This window comes from Pieris napi, chromosome 18 (assembly GCF_905475465.1).
Source record: "Pieris napi chromosome 18, ilPieNapi1.2, whole genome shotgun sequence".
Taxonomy (NCBI): Eukaryota; Metazoa; Arthropoda; class Insecta; order Lepidoptera; family Pieridae; genus Pieris; species Pieris napi.
In genome coordinates, this window is record NC_062251.1 from 3,781,109 (window position 1) to 3,797,999 (window position 16,891).

General features: G+C 36.2%; 1 protein-coding gene across 2 annotated transcripts in view; it reads left to right on the forward strand.

The window, feature by feature from the left end:
- LOC125058290 (ATP-citrate synthase) overlaps positions 1-5,185 on the forward strand; it is a 58,813-nt gene extending 53,628 nt beyond the window's left edge. Inside the window, exons 22-25 of one of the 2 annotated variants that reach the window (XM_047662343.1) lie at positions 41-174; positions 1,272-1,478; positions 2,772-2,936; positions 3,873-5,185. In XM_047662343.1, the coding sequence (XP_047518299.1) occupies positions 41-174; positions 1,272-1,478; positions 2,772-2,934 (504 nt within the window). In that variant the 3' untranslated portion in view covers positions 2,935-2,936; positions 3,873-5,185. Of the gene's footprint in view, positions 1-40; positions 175-1,271; positions 1,479-2,771; positions 2,979-3,872 lie in introns of those variants that run through there. The other variant, XM_047662342.1, reaches the window with a different exon arrangement.
- The last annotated feature ends 11,706 nt before the right edge of the window (positions 5,186-16,891 follow it).

Below are 16,891 nucleotides of genomic sequence, written 5' to 3' on the forward strand. Positions count from 1 at the left end.
TTTTACACAGTTTTTCTTTAATACATTTCTTAAATTTTAGGGAGATCGTTTCGGTGGGGCTTTAGACCGCGCTGCGATTGACTTCTGCTCGGCCTACGACCGCGGGCAACATCCGCAGGAGTTCGTCAACGAGAAACGGGCGAAGGGGGAGCTTATTATGGGCATCGGGCACAGGTATACATTTTATTTATTACCGAAATTATTTATTTACACGTTACGGCTATGTATTTGCGTGTTCTTCCCACGAGAATGTAAGTGCGTGCTATTTAACCATGCCTCCTGCTGATAGAGGACAACTCTTTGTTTTTAATTTATGTTATTATTATTATTTACTTAAGATGTCATGTGGAACATGGTGTAATGGTTGCAGCTCCTTACAAACGCTAAAAGCTTGACAAATAACAGAAAGTTTGACATTTCTTTTCTGTGCTCTTTGAGAAATGACAGTTCATGTAAAGCTTGACGTTCATAAATGAACTTAGTATATATAAATTATGTTTTTATTAATATATAGTTATTATTATTATTAGAGCTGTTAACAAATGTTAGTTAGTTAACAGCTAGTTTATAACTAACAGCACCGCATACACGAATTCAAGTTCGACCACTCACCACAAGTAGCACCCGTTCACGAGTATGAGTACTTAGGATCCTTCAAGAAAAGAGCGTAGCAATTCTTAAAATGCCGGCAACTCACTCGCGAGCCCTCTGGCATTGAGAGTGTCCATGGGCGGCGGTATCACTTAACTTCAGGTTAGCCTCCTGCCCGTTTGCCCACCGTTCTATAAAAATAAAAATAAAAGTGTGTGTGTACAAAGTACACATGTCAGAAGTGAAACTTCAGTGGCAAACTAATCTTGAAGTGTTGTTCATATTTATACAAATCTAAAAGTTTAGATTTCCGATACTTAGAGGGACGGAAAAAGGAAGATATGTTAGGAATTTAATGAATTAATTGTCATTAAAATATTAAGTGTCGAATAATAAATAATAAATAGTAAATAATGTGACGGTAATTTTTTTTCCAACGCCGATAAAGAAGTTTGACTTCAAAAAGGAACATGGCGCGTAACCGAAAAACGTGACGCGTAACGAAAAAATTTTACACAAAATTTTTTTCCGACCCCGATAAAGAAGTTTCACTTCAAAAATGACGCATGGCCAGCCATCGGCCCATTTTTCTAATCCTTCCCCGTTATCTAATTGTTACGTTTGTTATGCTTGAAAACCCCATAGCATTGAACCAGTTATTAATTGCATATAAAATCCAGGGTTAAATCCATCAACAACCCGGACTCTCGCGTGCGCGAGCTCAAGGCGTACGTGACGTCACGCTGGCCCGCTTGGCCCGTCACGCGGTACGCGCTGGACGTGGAGGCCATCACCACTCGGAAGAAGCCCAATTTGATCCTCAACGTTGACGGCATCATCGCCGCAGCCATGGTTGATATGTTCAGGCACTGTCAGCTGTTCACTCAGTGAGTATTTTGACAAATAAATTGGTGTAGAAAATTGGGTTTTTGAAAAAATAAAAATTATTGATTTTTTTTATATATTTTAAAACTTTATTATTAATAATATTGATATTTAATGCAAAAAACATCAAAAAAAATGTTTTCAATTAATTATAAACAATTAAAAATTGATGAAATTTAAATAAAAATCACTTGAATATAAACGCGCCATGAATGATCACCACAGTTTTGACGTCATAATGTTAAAGCTATTTAATAACAGTACAGCGTTAACGGCTATTAATATATATGTATATATATAGTATATTTAATATATTAAATATTAATTAACAAAATTAAATAGATCAAAACACTGTATTTATTATTTTTCTATCAACTGCAATGAGTGAGCTAACATTATGACGTCACACACGCTCGAGTTTGTTCGGCGTGTTTTCGGTACTGGATTCAAATATTAGTTTTTATTTTGAAATAACTGGTGAATTATTGCGAAAAAAAATAAAACAAAAATAGTTTTGTTAAAATACTTATATACATATTATGATCTTTTCATTTATCACAAAAAAATTTTTTTTTCAAAAACCTAATTCTATAATATTGTGTGTTGAGAAATATCTGTAATGCATGAGGGTTGGGGCTTCAGCGACTCTCATCCCTGAGGTCGTAGGTTCAATCTCCGGCTGTTCACCAATGGACTTTCTATGTGCGCATTTAACATTCGCTCGGTGAAGGAAAACATCGTGAGGAAACCGGCTTGCCTTGGACACAAAAAGTCGACAGTGTCAGGCACTGGAGGCTGATCACCTACTTGCCTATTAGATTGTAATATCATGAAACAGATACAGAAATCTGAGGCCCAGGCCTAAAAAGGTTGTAGGGCCACTGATTTATTTTATAAATGCATTGTATTTTATTGAAATTAATAATAATCCCGACAATTTGAACGCTGTAGGCCACACGTGTAAACCAGTACTTAAAGAGCTTGTAGTGTGTATGTCACTGAACTCCACTTAAACGGCTGGACCGATTTGAATGAATTTGGGTGGCGCCCTGGATGGTTTAGATTAAAAAAATTCGGTACTTTACCGTACCGAGTTGCTGCTCAAAACCAGGATAATCTAGTCATTCCGGGAAGAGACTGCACATCGATCTTTGACTTATTCAAGTTCGACCATTCACCACTAGTAGCTCCCGTTTACGAGTACAACGCATGGTCAGCTATCGACCCCCCGACCATAGGGAGAATAACCCGACTCCTAAAAGATTTTTTCTAAATGAATTTGGTTTTCTTTCCAGGGAGGAAGGTAACAACTATATCCAAATGGGATCGATCAACGCGTTGTTCGTTCTCGGCAGAACGATCGGACACATTGGTCATTATCTCGACCAGAAGAGGATGAAGCAGCCGCTGTACAGGCACCCGTGGGACGACATTACCTACATGTCCCCATTAAACTAAATGTGGGTAGTTTTAAAAAAAATAGTAAAATACAGGGGGTACCATAAAAATAATGCAAAGTCGAAATTTGTAAGATTTATTTTGACCTGCTTTTGGTCACAAATTGTAAACGAATTATTTTTGGTTTTTATTGATAAATAATTTATGGTAAGCCCCCTGTTACAGAAATAATTTTAAAATGTCACAGACAATGTTCTATACTCGTTGTTATTGTAAGAAATGTAAGTGAAATTGGAAGTTTCGTTTTTTTTAAGTGAAGTAATAACTCTAACTTAGCAACTTCATATGATACATTATATTTTAAACAAATTAATGAGAATTTAAAAAAATGTGCTACTGTCTTAGGTAGTATCTTTTAATTAAATTTTTGGTGTCTATAATATATGCATATCGAATAAATTTACTGAAACTTCAAATTTTACCTCCATTTTAATGTAGATGTTATCTGCACTGGTGATAATAGTTTGTCACAAATTTATTCAGTGTTGTGTAATTGATGGTAATTTTGTCTCATAAAGTCTAAACCAACGTAAAAGGCGCTATCTAAATCTAATGACGTCATTTTCTATTAATAGTCCGGCTATTCTTGGTACAAATATGGCACTTTAATAAATTCTTGTACTGTTCGGTTTAGAGCGTTCAAGTATTACGTAAAGTAATTTTTGGAGATTTTTGCCCCCCCCCCCCCCCCATGTAACTCACCGTAACGTTTTTCTGAACCCAATAGTAAAACGTTTCGTGACCACTTAGTGAATCTTTAGTTACTATTATGTGGTGTAAGTCGAAAAAATAATGAACAATAACGCGTAATTTAATCCCCGCCCCGCATCGTAACGTAACGTTTTACAAATGGAGCCCCCCCCCCCCAAATACGTTACGTAATACTTGAACGCTCCCTTATTCAATTTTGTTTCTGTATGTTTCTTTTTTCCTTACAGCGCCATCTATTTTGTAAAACTCTTAAACATTCCTTGTCATGAGACATTTTGATATGACATCGACGTTTCACACAAGGCCTGAAACATTCCCTGCGTTGAAAGCATAGATTTGACGGTGACATTTCTCATTTTGACGAAGTTTTGAAACAGATGAAAAATGTACTTTTTTAATTTGTAATATTTCAGATGTTTGAAGTGGAAATTTGACATAATATTTAAATGAAATTATTTGAAATATATAGAGTGGATGCAGTGGGATTTATTTATAATAAAATGTTGTATTATACTTATATATTTCCTATGATGCATAAATATGGTCGCCCTTTGACAAATTCCAACAACCATACTAGCTTTAGCGACCAAATGACCAGAAATGTCTATTCTCTCTTTCACACGTTAGCCTTGGCATGCGACCATGCCTTTAAACCATCGAGGTCATGTGACCATGCACTTGAACATCGGGGTCACACGACCATGCATTTGACCAGCCGGTCACGCCTGCTGCAAATCACTTTCATTTCCACTCTATATATTATTGGTTATTTTTTTTCTTAGATATAGATTAGATAAGTGCTTGGGTTCGTGGGGTCGTAAATGCTCAGAATTTATTACTGTTGTGCAACGTATAGATTTTATAAAAAATAATTGAAAATTTTAAAAATTTGCACAAATGTAGTGTCGCACTGTTAATAGGTTTAAGAATGAGAAATTATTTTTTTGAAGGCGGATTTATTATTTTTTTATTAATCAAGTCTACGGTTAGTTGCAGAGTTAAAACAACGAAATAAGCGGACACAAAACGTTGGTTGAGGGCTCACATTAATTTTAAAATAATATTTTCGTTCCTATATAAAATCATTAGATAAAATAGTTATGGCAACAGTTTGACATTTTATTAAATGTTTATTTTTGTGTAATCCAGTTATTTTTAGTATTCACTCGTATGCTCAGAAATTTGATCAGTAGCCCGACCATGGGTTTGACATACCCGCTAAATAAGAATTAGTTTGCGTGATATGACATACGTATCGTTACTACGATTTATACGTAAGTTAGCGCTAAACTGTCAAACGCATGGTCAAGCTACTTGAGGATTTGTCTGTCAAACGCATGGTAGACTGTTTTGTGTCCAATTATCGACTTGTCTAATTGCGATTGGTTGTTTTGGTCGAATGTAAAATGAATCTTCAACAGTAAATTTTGTTTAAGCGCTGATATAGTTTTAAGCTTATTTTATTTATTGGTATATTTGTGTAAATGGTTGGTCGGTATATGTGTAAATATTTTATTTAAATATATTTTTATTTGCTGTATTTTTTTGTTTTATTTCACCTCGGTAGTTTTTCATATTATCGGCGCATGATCCTTTGACAAAATTTTTAAACCATTTTGGATTATTTATTATACCATAAAAAACAATATTTTTTTTAATTCTTAAAATATGTTTCTTTTTCTAAATATTTTTTTTAATTAAAAGAACCCGCCAAAACGCTTCTCTATTAAAATGAAATCGCACTTTTAAAGTGAAACTTCTTTAGGGTACAATTTTTACGGATGAAACGCAATAATAAATTAGCGTCACGAAGATGTGCAGCGTTTTTTGTCGAAAAGGGAGAGAGTGATTGAGACCGATTGAGAGGAGTGAACGAACGTAGTAGTAAATGGGCGAACGTAGCATGAAGCAAATAGCCATAGAGCGAGAGGTGGGAGAGAGCTATAGTGAGAAAGATTGATAGAGAGAGTAGGAGAGGTCGAGAAAAAATACACGCTATTGGTTGATGTATTCGTTTAGTTGTTACATATTAGAACTTTAGATGGCAATTCTGTCGCATAACGTCTTGTGCAGTAAACGAAAAATATGCGTAAAAATATTTATTGATATTATCATTAGCACGTGTACAGTGTGTAAACAGTGTGAATATAGATATACAAATACATGGAGTGATCATATACTGGTACATGATCATCTATTGGGGCTTTTAACTTAGTAATAATTTATTTACAAAGAAGTTTCACTTCTTACATGTGTACTTTGTACGCACGCACTTTTTATTTAAAACATCAAGATTTTACGAGTTAATAACATTTGTGAAATGACACGATGAAATACAGACTCCAATGAATTATTATGGAGGGTCATCGGTTGCTAATCGAAACCAAAGCACAGTGCTATGCCTGGTTTGAAGCAAACAAAATACCAATGAAAACTTTGTAATCACAACTAACGATCCGTCCAGGCTTGGCATGGTCAAAGTATGACATTTTACAAAATAAGATGTTAGGTTAAATAGACAAATTATTAGTATAGAATGCTGTAAATATATCACACACATTTTTGAGATTAGATGACACAATATGTATCAAAGTTGTCTTATTTCGTATAATATGGGATTGTTGTACTTGAGATTTTTTTTAAATTAAGGGACCTGCCCTGCGATTCTGTAACTCACACAGCGGTTTTTACATCGGCGGTCGCTCTCAAATCAGTCGTGAAGCAGTCATTTTATGATTTGGCATACTGATAAACAATAAACTACAAGCTCCCCCCTTTTCAGAATGCCAAATCATAAAATGACTGCTTCACGACTGATTTGAGAGCGACCGCAGATGCGAAAACCGCTGTGTGAATTCCAAAAGTGAGTTACAGAATCGCAGGGCTGGTAGCGTAATATGATACGTCCAGCGAAAACATAATTTTTGTTCTCCATCATCAAGAAACAAAATAATTAGATAAATAAACTGTTTCAACCGTCCGGTGTGCAAGCAGTGTTCCGAACATATAATTGTTCATAGCAAGCACTATAATAAATTTGAATTAAATCTAATCATACAGCCATTCATCGACAAACTACAAAGAAAATAACACAAAAGTCTCAATATGATACCTTTTATAGAATCATAATTACAAAAAGAAACGAACAAAAAATACTTACTTTTCAGACAAAAAACACAATGAGGTCTCCTATACTCATTTACAGACGCAACACTACTATTTGTGTGCCGACTTGTCGGCTGCTTATTTCACCCCTTGTACCCATCAACGCATCACACACGGTTGTTAAGATATTCGCTCTGTTTCAACCGTACCCCGTTTCAACCGCACCCCGTTTCAACCGCACCCCGTTTCAACCGTACCCTGTTTCAACCGCACCCCGTTTCAACCGTACCCAGTCTACCCTACATACACTGGCCAATTTTAACTATACAAGAATTTTAATATAATAATAACAAAGTTGATAATTTATTAATAATATTAGCTTGCATTGCCATAAGCCTTCGCTTAAAAGTAGGCCCATATGTACTCCCCATAAGTATCCCTGTGGGCTGTGGCTTTGAAGTTGGACACCTTGGCCTCCATTGCCAAAAGACTGCAGGTCCTTTTTCTCGCCACGCCGCTTTCAACGACATACGCCGACAATGGCAAGCGGCTGGATAGAATTTCGTTGATCCTTTGGAAGATGGGACGGGCTTTGGTATGGGATGCTACTTGTGTTTACGTTAGCCCCGTCTCACCTCCCTCGCAGAGCAGGCAAAATAATAAATGGCTCAAATATAAGAGTCTCCAATTTTGATCTTCTTCGATTTTGTTCCCTTTGGAGCAACCTCTTGGGCCGTGGTTTTTCAAGAGCTGTATTGCGATACTTATTCACCGGTACTATCTACCAGGCGCCAACTTTAATCTTTAATTAGCGCCTGTGCTCTTGAACCCCACGGTCCAAGAGTCTCTACTACAAAGGGAACAAAATCGAAGTTGGAAGAAATACTCTTACTTGTGGAAAATAAATAAACTCGTCAAACTGTTTCATGAATTATGGTACTGTAAATCTATATAATAAGGAGTACGCGAGCATCAACTTATTCCGTATTATTTCCAAATCCATATTTTCGGAAATAAGCAAATCGATTGGATTTTTAAAACGTACACACACTTATACATCTACACAAATCTGACGAATCAAAGTAAATTATTAGTAGTCATATATGGACTTATCCTTTTTGCATATAATTTTGTGGTTTAAGTATCTGTTAAATAAACAGATTAACATAAATATTGATGACAAATCATATTTTACCAAACGGACTTTTTTAGGCCCAGTGCATCTTCATATTGTTAATATAAGCCAGTATAATGGCAAGCTTGTCTTAATACTTCACCATATCAAGGAAGACACCGAAATCCTGAAAGAACTTAGGACAAATGTCGTTAAAGAGGAGAGAACAGAGAAATTTGAAATTTTACAGCGAAAGACGATGATTAAAAAGAAAATTAAATTTAGAACTACTTCTCATTATTATGAAGTTATACTTCTTTAGGCGCGTTATGAAAAATTGATGAGAGTGAAATTTGACGATGCGCGCGCACCGTGACACAAAATTAACAGAATGAAGTTGCCCACGGAAGATGCTACGGCATTGGAAATAATTTAAAAACAACATTCCAATAATAATAATAGAATTTATGTTACACTTAATGTAAGAGAATAATAATAAATATTTATGTATTAAATTTTTCAAATGTAAACTGAACTTTATTGACTACAATGACTCCTTTTCCAGTCTTTGATTACTTAATTGTAATTAATTATTTGCATGCAATCAAAAACTATTTTTAATAATGCCAAAGAATTATAAGTAACTTCTTACGCGCGTACGTAAGTACACGCACGCTTTTTTATATTTTAACGTTTATTAATGTATAAAATGGTATTTTTCAATAAAACATTAAACAACAATTGAATAGCTTTATTTTTATTTAAGAAGTGCTTAGTACAAATAAGATTGGAATTAAAATAGTTTTATTTACTTTGAACATTGAAAAATCTTGTCGCAGACAAGTTTTAGGATACCAAGTTTATAGCTGATTATATCTCATTTCGAGATACCTTCATTTGAGGCCTGGTCTAGGGCGTTAGTACACATACCGGCAAACTTCTTGAGCATTAAACAAGGGAGTGGGGGAAAGTTTGCGCATCGCGGGACACAAACGTCAACTCATTTACCAATCACGCGATCGATACGTCACTCTCCCCATCGAGTATTTTATACGCTGTGTTCGAAAATCGGCGTAGCATGCTCGTTTGAACTCTGCGCTGCATATGCAGATAAAACGTTATTGGACGTCAAACTTATTTAAAAACAGACCTGTATCTAGGGGTTTGTCATTGATAGCAATATTCAAAAACCAAATGATTACTAGACAGTATAAAAACTTTGTATGCTTGTCTCCGGTCAATTTTGAAGAACTGTTGAATTTAATTGGACCAAAAGTACTTTTAAGACACAAATTATAGAAAAGCAATCAGCGTCACGTAACGATCGGCACTAACACTTCGTTTTTATGCTACAGGAGATTCCTATACTAGTAATGTTTCAAAGCAACGAATAGCATTTATAGGAAAAGAGGTCAGCGAAGCATTAAAATGTAAAGACATGTACTGTTTGCAAAAAACTTAAAAAGCCATCACGCCAAGCTGTTATGATGTCCATAAGGAGACGTTTCATTTAATATTAGGAGATCCAACAGGCATTTAATTAAACACCGTTTTATAATCTTCAATAAAGGAGGAACCAAGTTATATCAATGTCTACCAAATAAAAAGATTTGAGATATAAATTATTTATTATATATCTACAATTAACCAAATATCACAAGACCTTCTTAATAAACTAACATATTTGCTTATTTCTCATTAAAAAGAAATGATTTTAAATCGGTCCTTGAGTTTTTATAGACATTATAAAACGTTTCATATGAAAAGTGATAAATTGAGCTAATGTTTTATTATTGCTTTGATAATTATACAATTCCAATTTGTGCCTGACACCGATTTTGGTGTCTAAGGGCCGATTTACAGTATCTTAGTGTTTAGGAGAGTATTTTGGTACAAGTTGAAAGGCAAGTTCTTTAGTGCTTTAGTGCGTTGCGAGTGAACGTTTACATTTCTTCCAGTAGAGTATCATTACAGCGCCACAATGAACGCGCAACGACGTCGGCAAATACGCTCTATTCTACGCAAAATACTAACTGTAGTTATGGAACAAATAGAAGACGAGATTTTATTCGAAATAAATAAACTAAATATGAATAATAAATAAAATAGCTTCTTTTAAGGCAGTGTATGCCGAATGCCTAGCCGGTTTGTTTTTGTATAAATTGTTTTTAACATTCCACAAACATTCGTGAACGAATACGACGACACAAATTTGATAGTTGTATCTTCCGACCATTTAGCCATCTTTAAAAATCAAAAAACACGCACGCGTTTCACGTCACTTGTGCACTCTCCTAAAGATTTTACTAAATTACGTGTTTACACACAACGAGGGAAGATCTCGGGGGTTGCGCGGGCGCGGGAGGGGTATCACTTGAAACAAAAGTAAAAAGCTATTCTATTTTGGTTCAGCTTGAAAGTCAAGTAGAACCATACTAAAGCAAGTAGCGTTTACATGTTTCAACTAAAGTACTATCCTAAAGCACTCTCCTAAACACTAAGATCATGTAAATCGGCCTTAAGGTCAGTACTCATATACGGTATTACTCGATCAAGCTAAACTGTCGAGCAAAACCAATGGCATGAGCTTTCGTCCACACATTGAGCATTGATCTATCGAGTGAGGCGCGCCGTTCAGTATTCACCGAACCGTTCGAGCCAAAGGATGTCTGTGCTGTGCAACAAAACGGTGGCTGTATTTAGCAAGTCTCACAGTGCTTTATAAGAAAATCAAAGAAAATGAAATAAAAAACGTAAACGGAGGTATAGGTAGGTTATCTAAAGCTGGCGGCTTCAACACATTTACACTTTGTGCTTGTGTAGTGTCTGTGAATAAGCGCGAGACGTGATGTCAAACTGCAATACAATCACAAACACATCACCAAAACACTGTCCGTCTCTCTCGCGCTCGGTCAAGCTTATGAGTATAAAAGAGACAGTTATTGTTTTTCTTTTGCTACTGTCGAGATACCATTTGTCGAGACACCTGTCGAGATCTCATTTCGAGATACCTTCATTTGAGGCCTGGTCTCTCGCGCTCGGTCAAGCTTATGAGTATAAAAGAGACAGTTATTGTTTTTCTTTTGCTACTGTCGAGATACCATTTGTCGAGACACCTGTCGAGATCTCATTTCGAGATACCTTCATTTGAGGCCTGGTCTAGGGCGTTAGTACAGATACCGGCAAACTTCTTGAGCATTAAACAAGGGAGTGGGGGAAAGTTTGCGCATCGCGGGACACAAACGTCAACTCATTTACCAATCACGCGATCGATACGTCACTCTCCCCATCGAGTATTTTATACGCTGTGTTCGAAAATCGGCGTAGCATGCTCGTTTGAACTCTGCGCTGCATATTCGCCAGCCACTCTCAGGCAAAACGTCCGACAGCGAGGTTGTGTTGGGGTCCTTGATTATACCTACCTTAAATTATTTTTAAAACCAAATTAAGAAGAAAAAACGTTATTGGACGTCAAACTTATTTAAAAACAGACCTGTATCTAGGGGTTTGTCATTGATAGCAATATTCAAAAACCAAATGATTACTAGACAGTATAAAAACTTTGTATGCTTGTCTCCGGTCAATTTTGAAGAACTGTTGAATTTAATTGGACCAAAAGTACTTTTAAGACACAAATTATAGAAAAGCAATCAGCGTCACGTAACGATCGGCACTAACACTTCGTTTTTATGCTACAGGAGATTCCTATACTAGTAATGTTTCAAAGCAACGAATAGCATCTATAGGAAAAGAGGTCAGCGAAGCATTAAAATGTAAAGACATGTACTGTTTGCAAAAAACTTAAAAAGCCATCACGCCAAGCTGTTATGATGTCCATAAGGAGACGTTTCATTTAATATTAGGAGATCCAACAGGCATTTAATTAAACACCGTTTTATAATCTTCAATAAAGGAGGAACCAAGTTATATCAATGTCTACCAAATAAAAAGATTTGAGATATAAATTATTTATTATATATCTACAATTAACCAAATATCACAAGACCTTCTTAATAAACTAACATATTTGCTTATTTCTCATTAAAAAGAAATGATTTTAAATCAGTCCTTGAGTTTTTATAGACATTATAAAACGTTTCATATGAAAAGTGATAAATTGAGCTAATGTTTTATTATTGCTTTGATAATTATACAATTCCAATTTGTGCCTGACACCGATTTTGGTGTCTAAGGGCCGATTTACAGTATCTTAGTGTTTAGGAGAGTATTTTGGTACAAGTTGAAAGGCAAGTTCTTTAGTGCTTTAGTGCGTTGCGAGTGAACGTTTACATTTCTTCCAGTAGAGTATCATTACAGCGCCACAATGAACGCGCAACGACGTCGGCAAATACGCTCTATTCTACGCAAAATACTAACTGTAGTTATGGAACAAATAGAAGACGAGATTTTATTCGAAATAAATAAACTAAATATGAATAATAAATAAAATAGCTTCTTTTAAGGCAGTGTATGCCGAATGCCTAGCCGGTTTGTTTTTGTATAAATTGTTTTTAACATTCCACAAACATTCGTGAACGAATACGACGACACAAATTTGATAGTTGTATCTTCCGACCATTTAGCCATCTTTAAAAATCAAAAAACACGCACGCGTTTCACGTCACTTGTGCACTCTCCTAAAGATTTTACTAAATTACGTGTTTACACACAACGAGGGAAGATCTCGGGGGTTGCGCGGGCGCGGGAGGGGTATCACTTGAAACAAAAGTAAAAAGCTATTCTATTTTGGTTCAGCTTGAAAGTCAAGTAGAACCATACTAAAGCAAGTAGCGTTTACATGTTTCAACTAAAGTACTATCCTAAAGCACTCTCCTAAACACTAAGATCATGTAAATCGGCCTTAAGGTCAGTACTCATATACGGTATTACTCGATCAAGCTAAACTGTCGAGCAAAACCAATGGCATGAGCTTTCGTCCACACATTGAGCATTGATCTATCGAGTGAGGCGCGCCGTTCAGTATTCACCGAACCGTTCGAGCCAAAGGATGTCTGTGCTGTGCAACAAAACGGTGGCTGTATTTAGCAAGTCTCACAGTGCTTTATAAGAAAATCAAAGAAAATGAAATAAAAAACGTAAACGGAGGTATAGGTAGGTTATCTAAAGCTGGCGGCTTCAACACATTTACACTTTGTGCTTGTGTAGTGTCTGTGAATAAGCGCGAGACGTGATGTCAAACTGCAATACAATCACAAACACATCACCAAAACACTGTCCGTCTCTCTCGCGCTCGGTCAAGCTTATGAGTATAAAAGAGACAGTTATTGTTTTTCTTTTGCTACTGTCGAGATACCATTTGTCGAGACACCTGTCGAGATCTCATTTCGAGATACCTTCATTTGAGGCCTGGTCTCTCGCGCTCGGTCAAGCTTATGAGTATAAAAGAGACAGTTATTGTTTTTCTTTTGCTACTGTTGAGATACCATTTGTCGAGACACCTGTCGAGATCTCATTTCGAGATACCTTCATTTGAGGCCTGGTCTAGGGCGTTAGTACAGATACCGGCAAACTTCTTGAGCATTAAACAAGGGAGTGGGGGAAAGTTTGCGCATCGCGGGACACAAACGTCAACTCATTTACCAATCACGCGATCGATACGTCACTCTCCCCATCGAGTATTTTATACGCTGTGTTCGAAAATCGGCGTAGCATGCTCGTTTGAACTCTGCGCTGCATATTCGCCAGCCACTCTCAGGCAAAACGTCCGACAGCGAGGTTGTGTTGGGGTCCTTGATTATACCTACCTTAAATTATTTTTAAAACCAAATTAAGAAGAAAAAACGTTATTGGACGTCAAACTTATTTAAAAACAGACCTGTATCTAGGGGTTTGTCATTGATAGCAATATTCAAAAACCAAATGATTACTAGACAGTATAAAAACTTTGTATGCTTGTCTCCGGTCAATTTTGAAGAACTGTTGAATTTAATTGGACCAAAAGTACTTTTAAGACACAAATTATAGAAAAGCAATCAGCGTCACGTAACGATCGGCACTAACACTTCGTTTTTATGCTACAGGAGATTCCTATACTAGTAATGTTTCAAAGCAACGAATAGCATTTATAGGAAAAGAGGTCAGCGAAGCATTAAAATGTAAAGACATGTACTGTTTGCAAAAAACTTAAAAAGCCATCACGCCAAGCTGTTATGATGTCCATAAGGAGACGTTTCATTTAATATTAGGAGATCCAACAGGCATTTAATTAAACACCGTTTTATAATCTTCAATAAAGGAGGAACCAAGTTATATCAATGTCTACCAAATAAAAAGATTTGAGATATAAATTATTTATTATATATCTACAATTAACCAAATATCACAAGACCTTCTTAATAAACTAACATATTTGCTTATTTCTCATTAAAAAGAAATGATTTTAAATCAGTCCTTGAGTTTTTATAGACATTATAAAACGTTTCATATGAAAAGTGATAAATTGAGCTAATGTTTTATTATTGCTTTGATAATTATACAATTCCAATTTGTGCCTGACACCGATTTTGGTGTCTAAGGGCCGATTTACAGTATCTTAGTGTTTAGGAGAGTATTTTGGTACAAGTTGAAAGGCAAGTTCTTTAGTGCTTTAGTGCGTTGCGAGTGAACGTTTACATTTCTTCCAGTAGAGTATCATTACAGCGCCACAATGAACGCGCAACGACGTCGGCAAATACGCTCTATTCTACGCAAAATACTAACTGTAGTTATGGAACAAATAGAAGACGAGATTTTATTCGAAATAAATAAACTAAATATGAATAATAAATAAAATAGCTTCTTTTAAGGCAGTGTATGCCGAATGCCTAGCCGGTTTGTTTTTGTATAAATTGTTTTTAACATTCCACAAACATTCGTGAACGAATACGACGACACAAATTTGATAGTTGTATCTTCCGACCATTTAGCCATCTTTAAAAATCAAAAAACACGCACGCGTTTCACGTCACTTGTGCACTCTCCTAAAGATTTTACTAAATTACGTGTTTACACACAACGAGGGAAGATCTCGGGGGTTGCGCGGGCGCGGGAGGGGTATCACTTGAAACAAAAGTAAAAAGCTATTCTATTTTGGTTCAGCTTGAAAGTCAAGTAGAACCATACTAAAGCAAGTAGCGTTTACATGTTTCAACTAAAGTACTATCCTAAAGCACTCTCCTAAACACTAAGATCATGTAAATCGGCCTTAAGGTCAGTACTCATATACGGTATTACTCGATCAAGCTAAACTGTCGAGCAAAACCAATGGCATGAGCTTTCGTCCACACATTGAGCATTGATCTATCGAGTGAGGCGCGCCGTTCAGTATTCACCGAACCGTTCGAGCCAAAGGATGTCTGTGCTGTGCAACAAAACGGTGGCTGTATTTAGCAAGTCTCACAGTGCTTTATAAGAAAATCAAAGAAAATGAAATAAAAAACGTAAACGGAGGTATAGGTAGGTTATCTAAAGCTGGCGGCTTCAACACATTTACACTTTGTGCTTGTGTAGTGTCTGTGAATAAGCGCGAGACGTGATGTCAAACTGCAATACAATCACAAACACATCACCAAAACACTGTCCGTCTCTCTCGCGCTCGGTCAAGCTTATGAGTATAAAAGAGACAGTTATTGTTTTTCTTTTGCTACTGTCGAGATACCATTTGTCGAGACACCTGTCGAGATCTCATTTCGAGATACCTTCATTTGAGGCCTGGTCTCTCGCGCTCGGTCAAGCTTATGAGTATAAAAGAGACAGTTATTGTTTTTCTTTTGCTACTGTTGAGATACCATTTGTCGAGACACCTGTCGAGATCTCATTTCGAGATACCTTCATTTGAGGCCTGGTCTAGGGCGTTAGTACAGATACCGGCAAACTTCTTGAGCATTAAACAAGGGAGTGGGGGAAAGTTTGCGCATCGCGGGACACAAACGTCAACTCATTTACCAATCACGCGATCGATACGTCACTCTCCCCATCGAGTATTTTATACGCTGTGTTCGAAAATCGGCGTAGCATGCTCGTTTGAACTCTGCGCTGCATATTCGCCAGCCACTCTCAGGCAAAACGTCCGACAGCGAGGTTGTGTTGGGGTCCTTGATTATACCTACCTTAAATTATTTTTAAAACCAAATTAAGAAGAAAAAACGTTATTGGACGTCAAACTTATTTAAAAACAGACCTGTATCTAGGGGTTTGTCATTGATAGCAATATTCAAAAACCAAATGATTACTAGACAGTATAAAAACTTTGTATGCTTGTCTCCGGTCAATTTTGAAGAACTGTTGAATTTAATTGGACCAAAAGTACTTTTAAGACACAAATTATAGAAAAGCAATCAGCGTCACGTAACGATCGGCACTAACACTTCGTTTTTATGCTACAGGAGATTCCTATACTAGTAATGTTTCAAAGCAACGAATAGCATTTATAGGAAAAGAGGTCAGCGAAGCATTAAAATGTAAAGACATGTACTGTTTGCAAAAAACTTAAAAAGCCATCACGCCAAGCTGTTATGATGTCCATAAGGAGACGTTTCATTTAATATTAGGAGATCCAACAGGCATTTAATTAAACACCGTTTTATAATCTTCAATAAAGGAGGAACCAAGTTATATCAATGTCTACCAAATAAAAAGATTTGAGATATAAATTATTTATTATATATCTACAATTAACCAAATATCACAAGACCTTCTTAATAAACTAACATATTTGCTTATTTCTCATTAAAAAGAAATGATTTTAAATCAGTCCTTGAGTTTTTATAGACATTATAAAACGTTTCATATGAAAAGTGATAAATTGAGCTAATGTTTTATTATTGCTTTGATAATTATACAATTCCAATTTGTGCCTGACACCGATTTTGGTGTCTAAGGGCCGATTTACAGTATCTTAGTGTTTAGGAGAGTATTTTGGTACAAGTTGAAAGGCAAGTTCTTTAGTGCTTTAGTGCGTTGCGAGTGAACGTTTACATTTCTTCCAGTAGAGTATCATTACAGCGCCACAATGAACGCGCAACGACG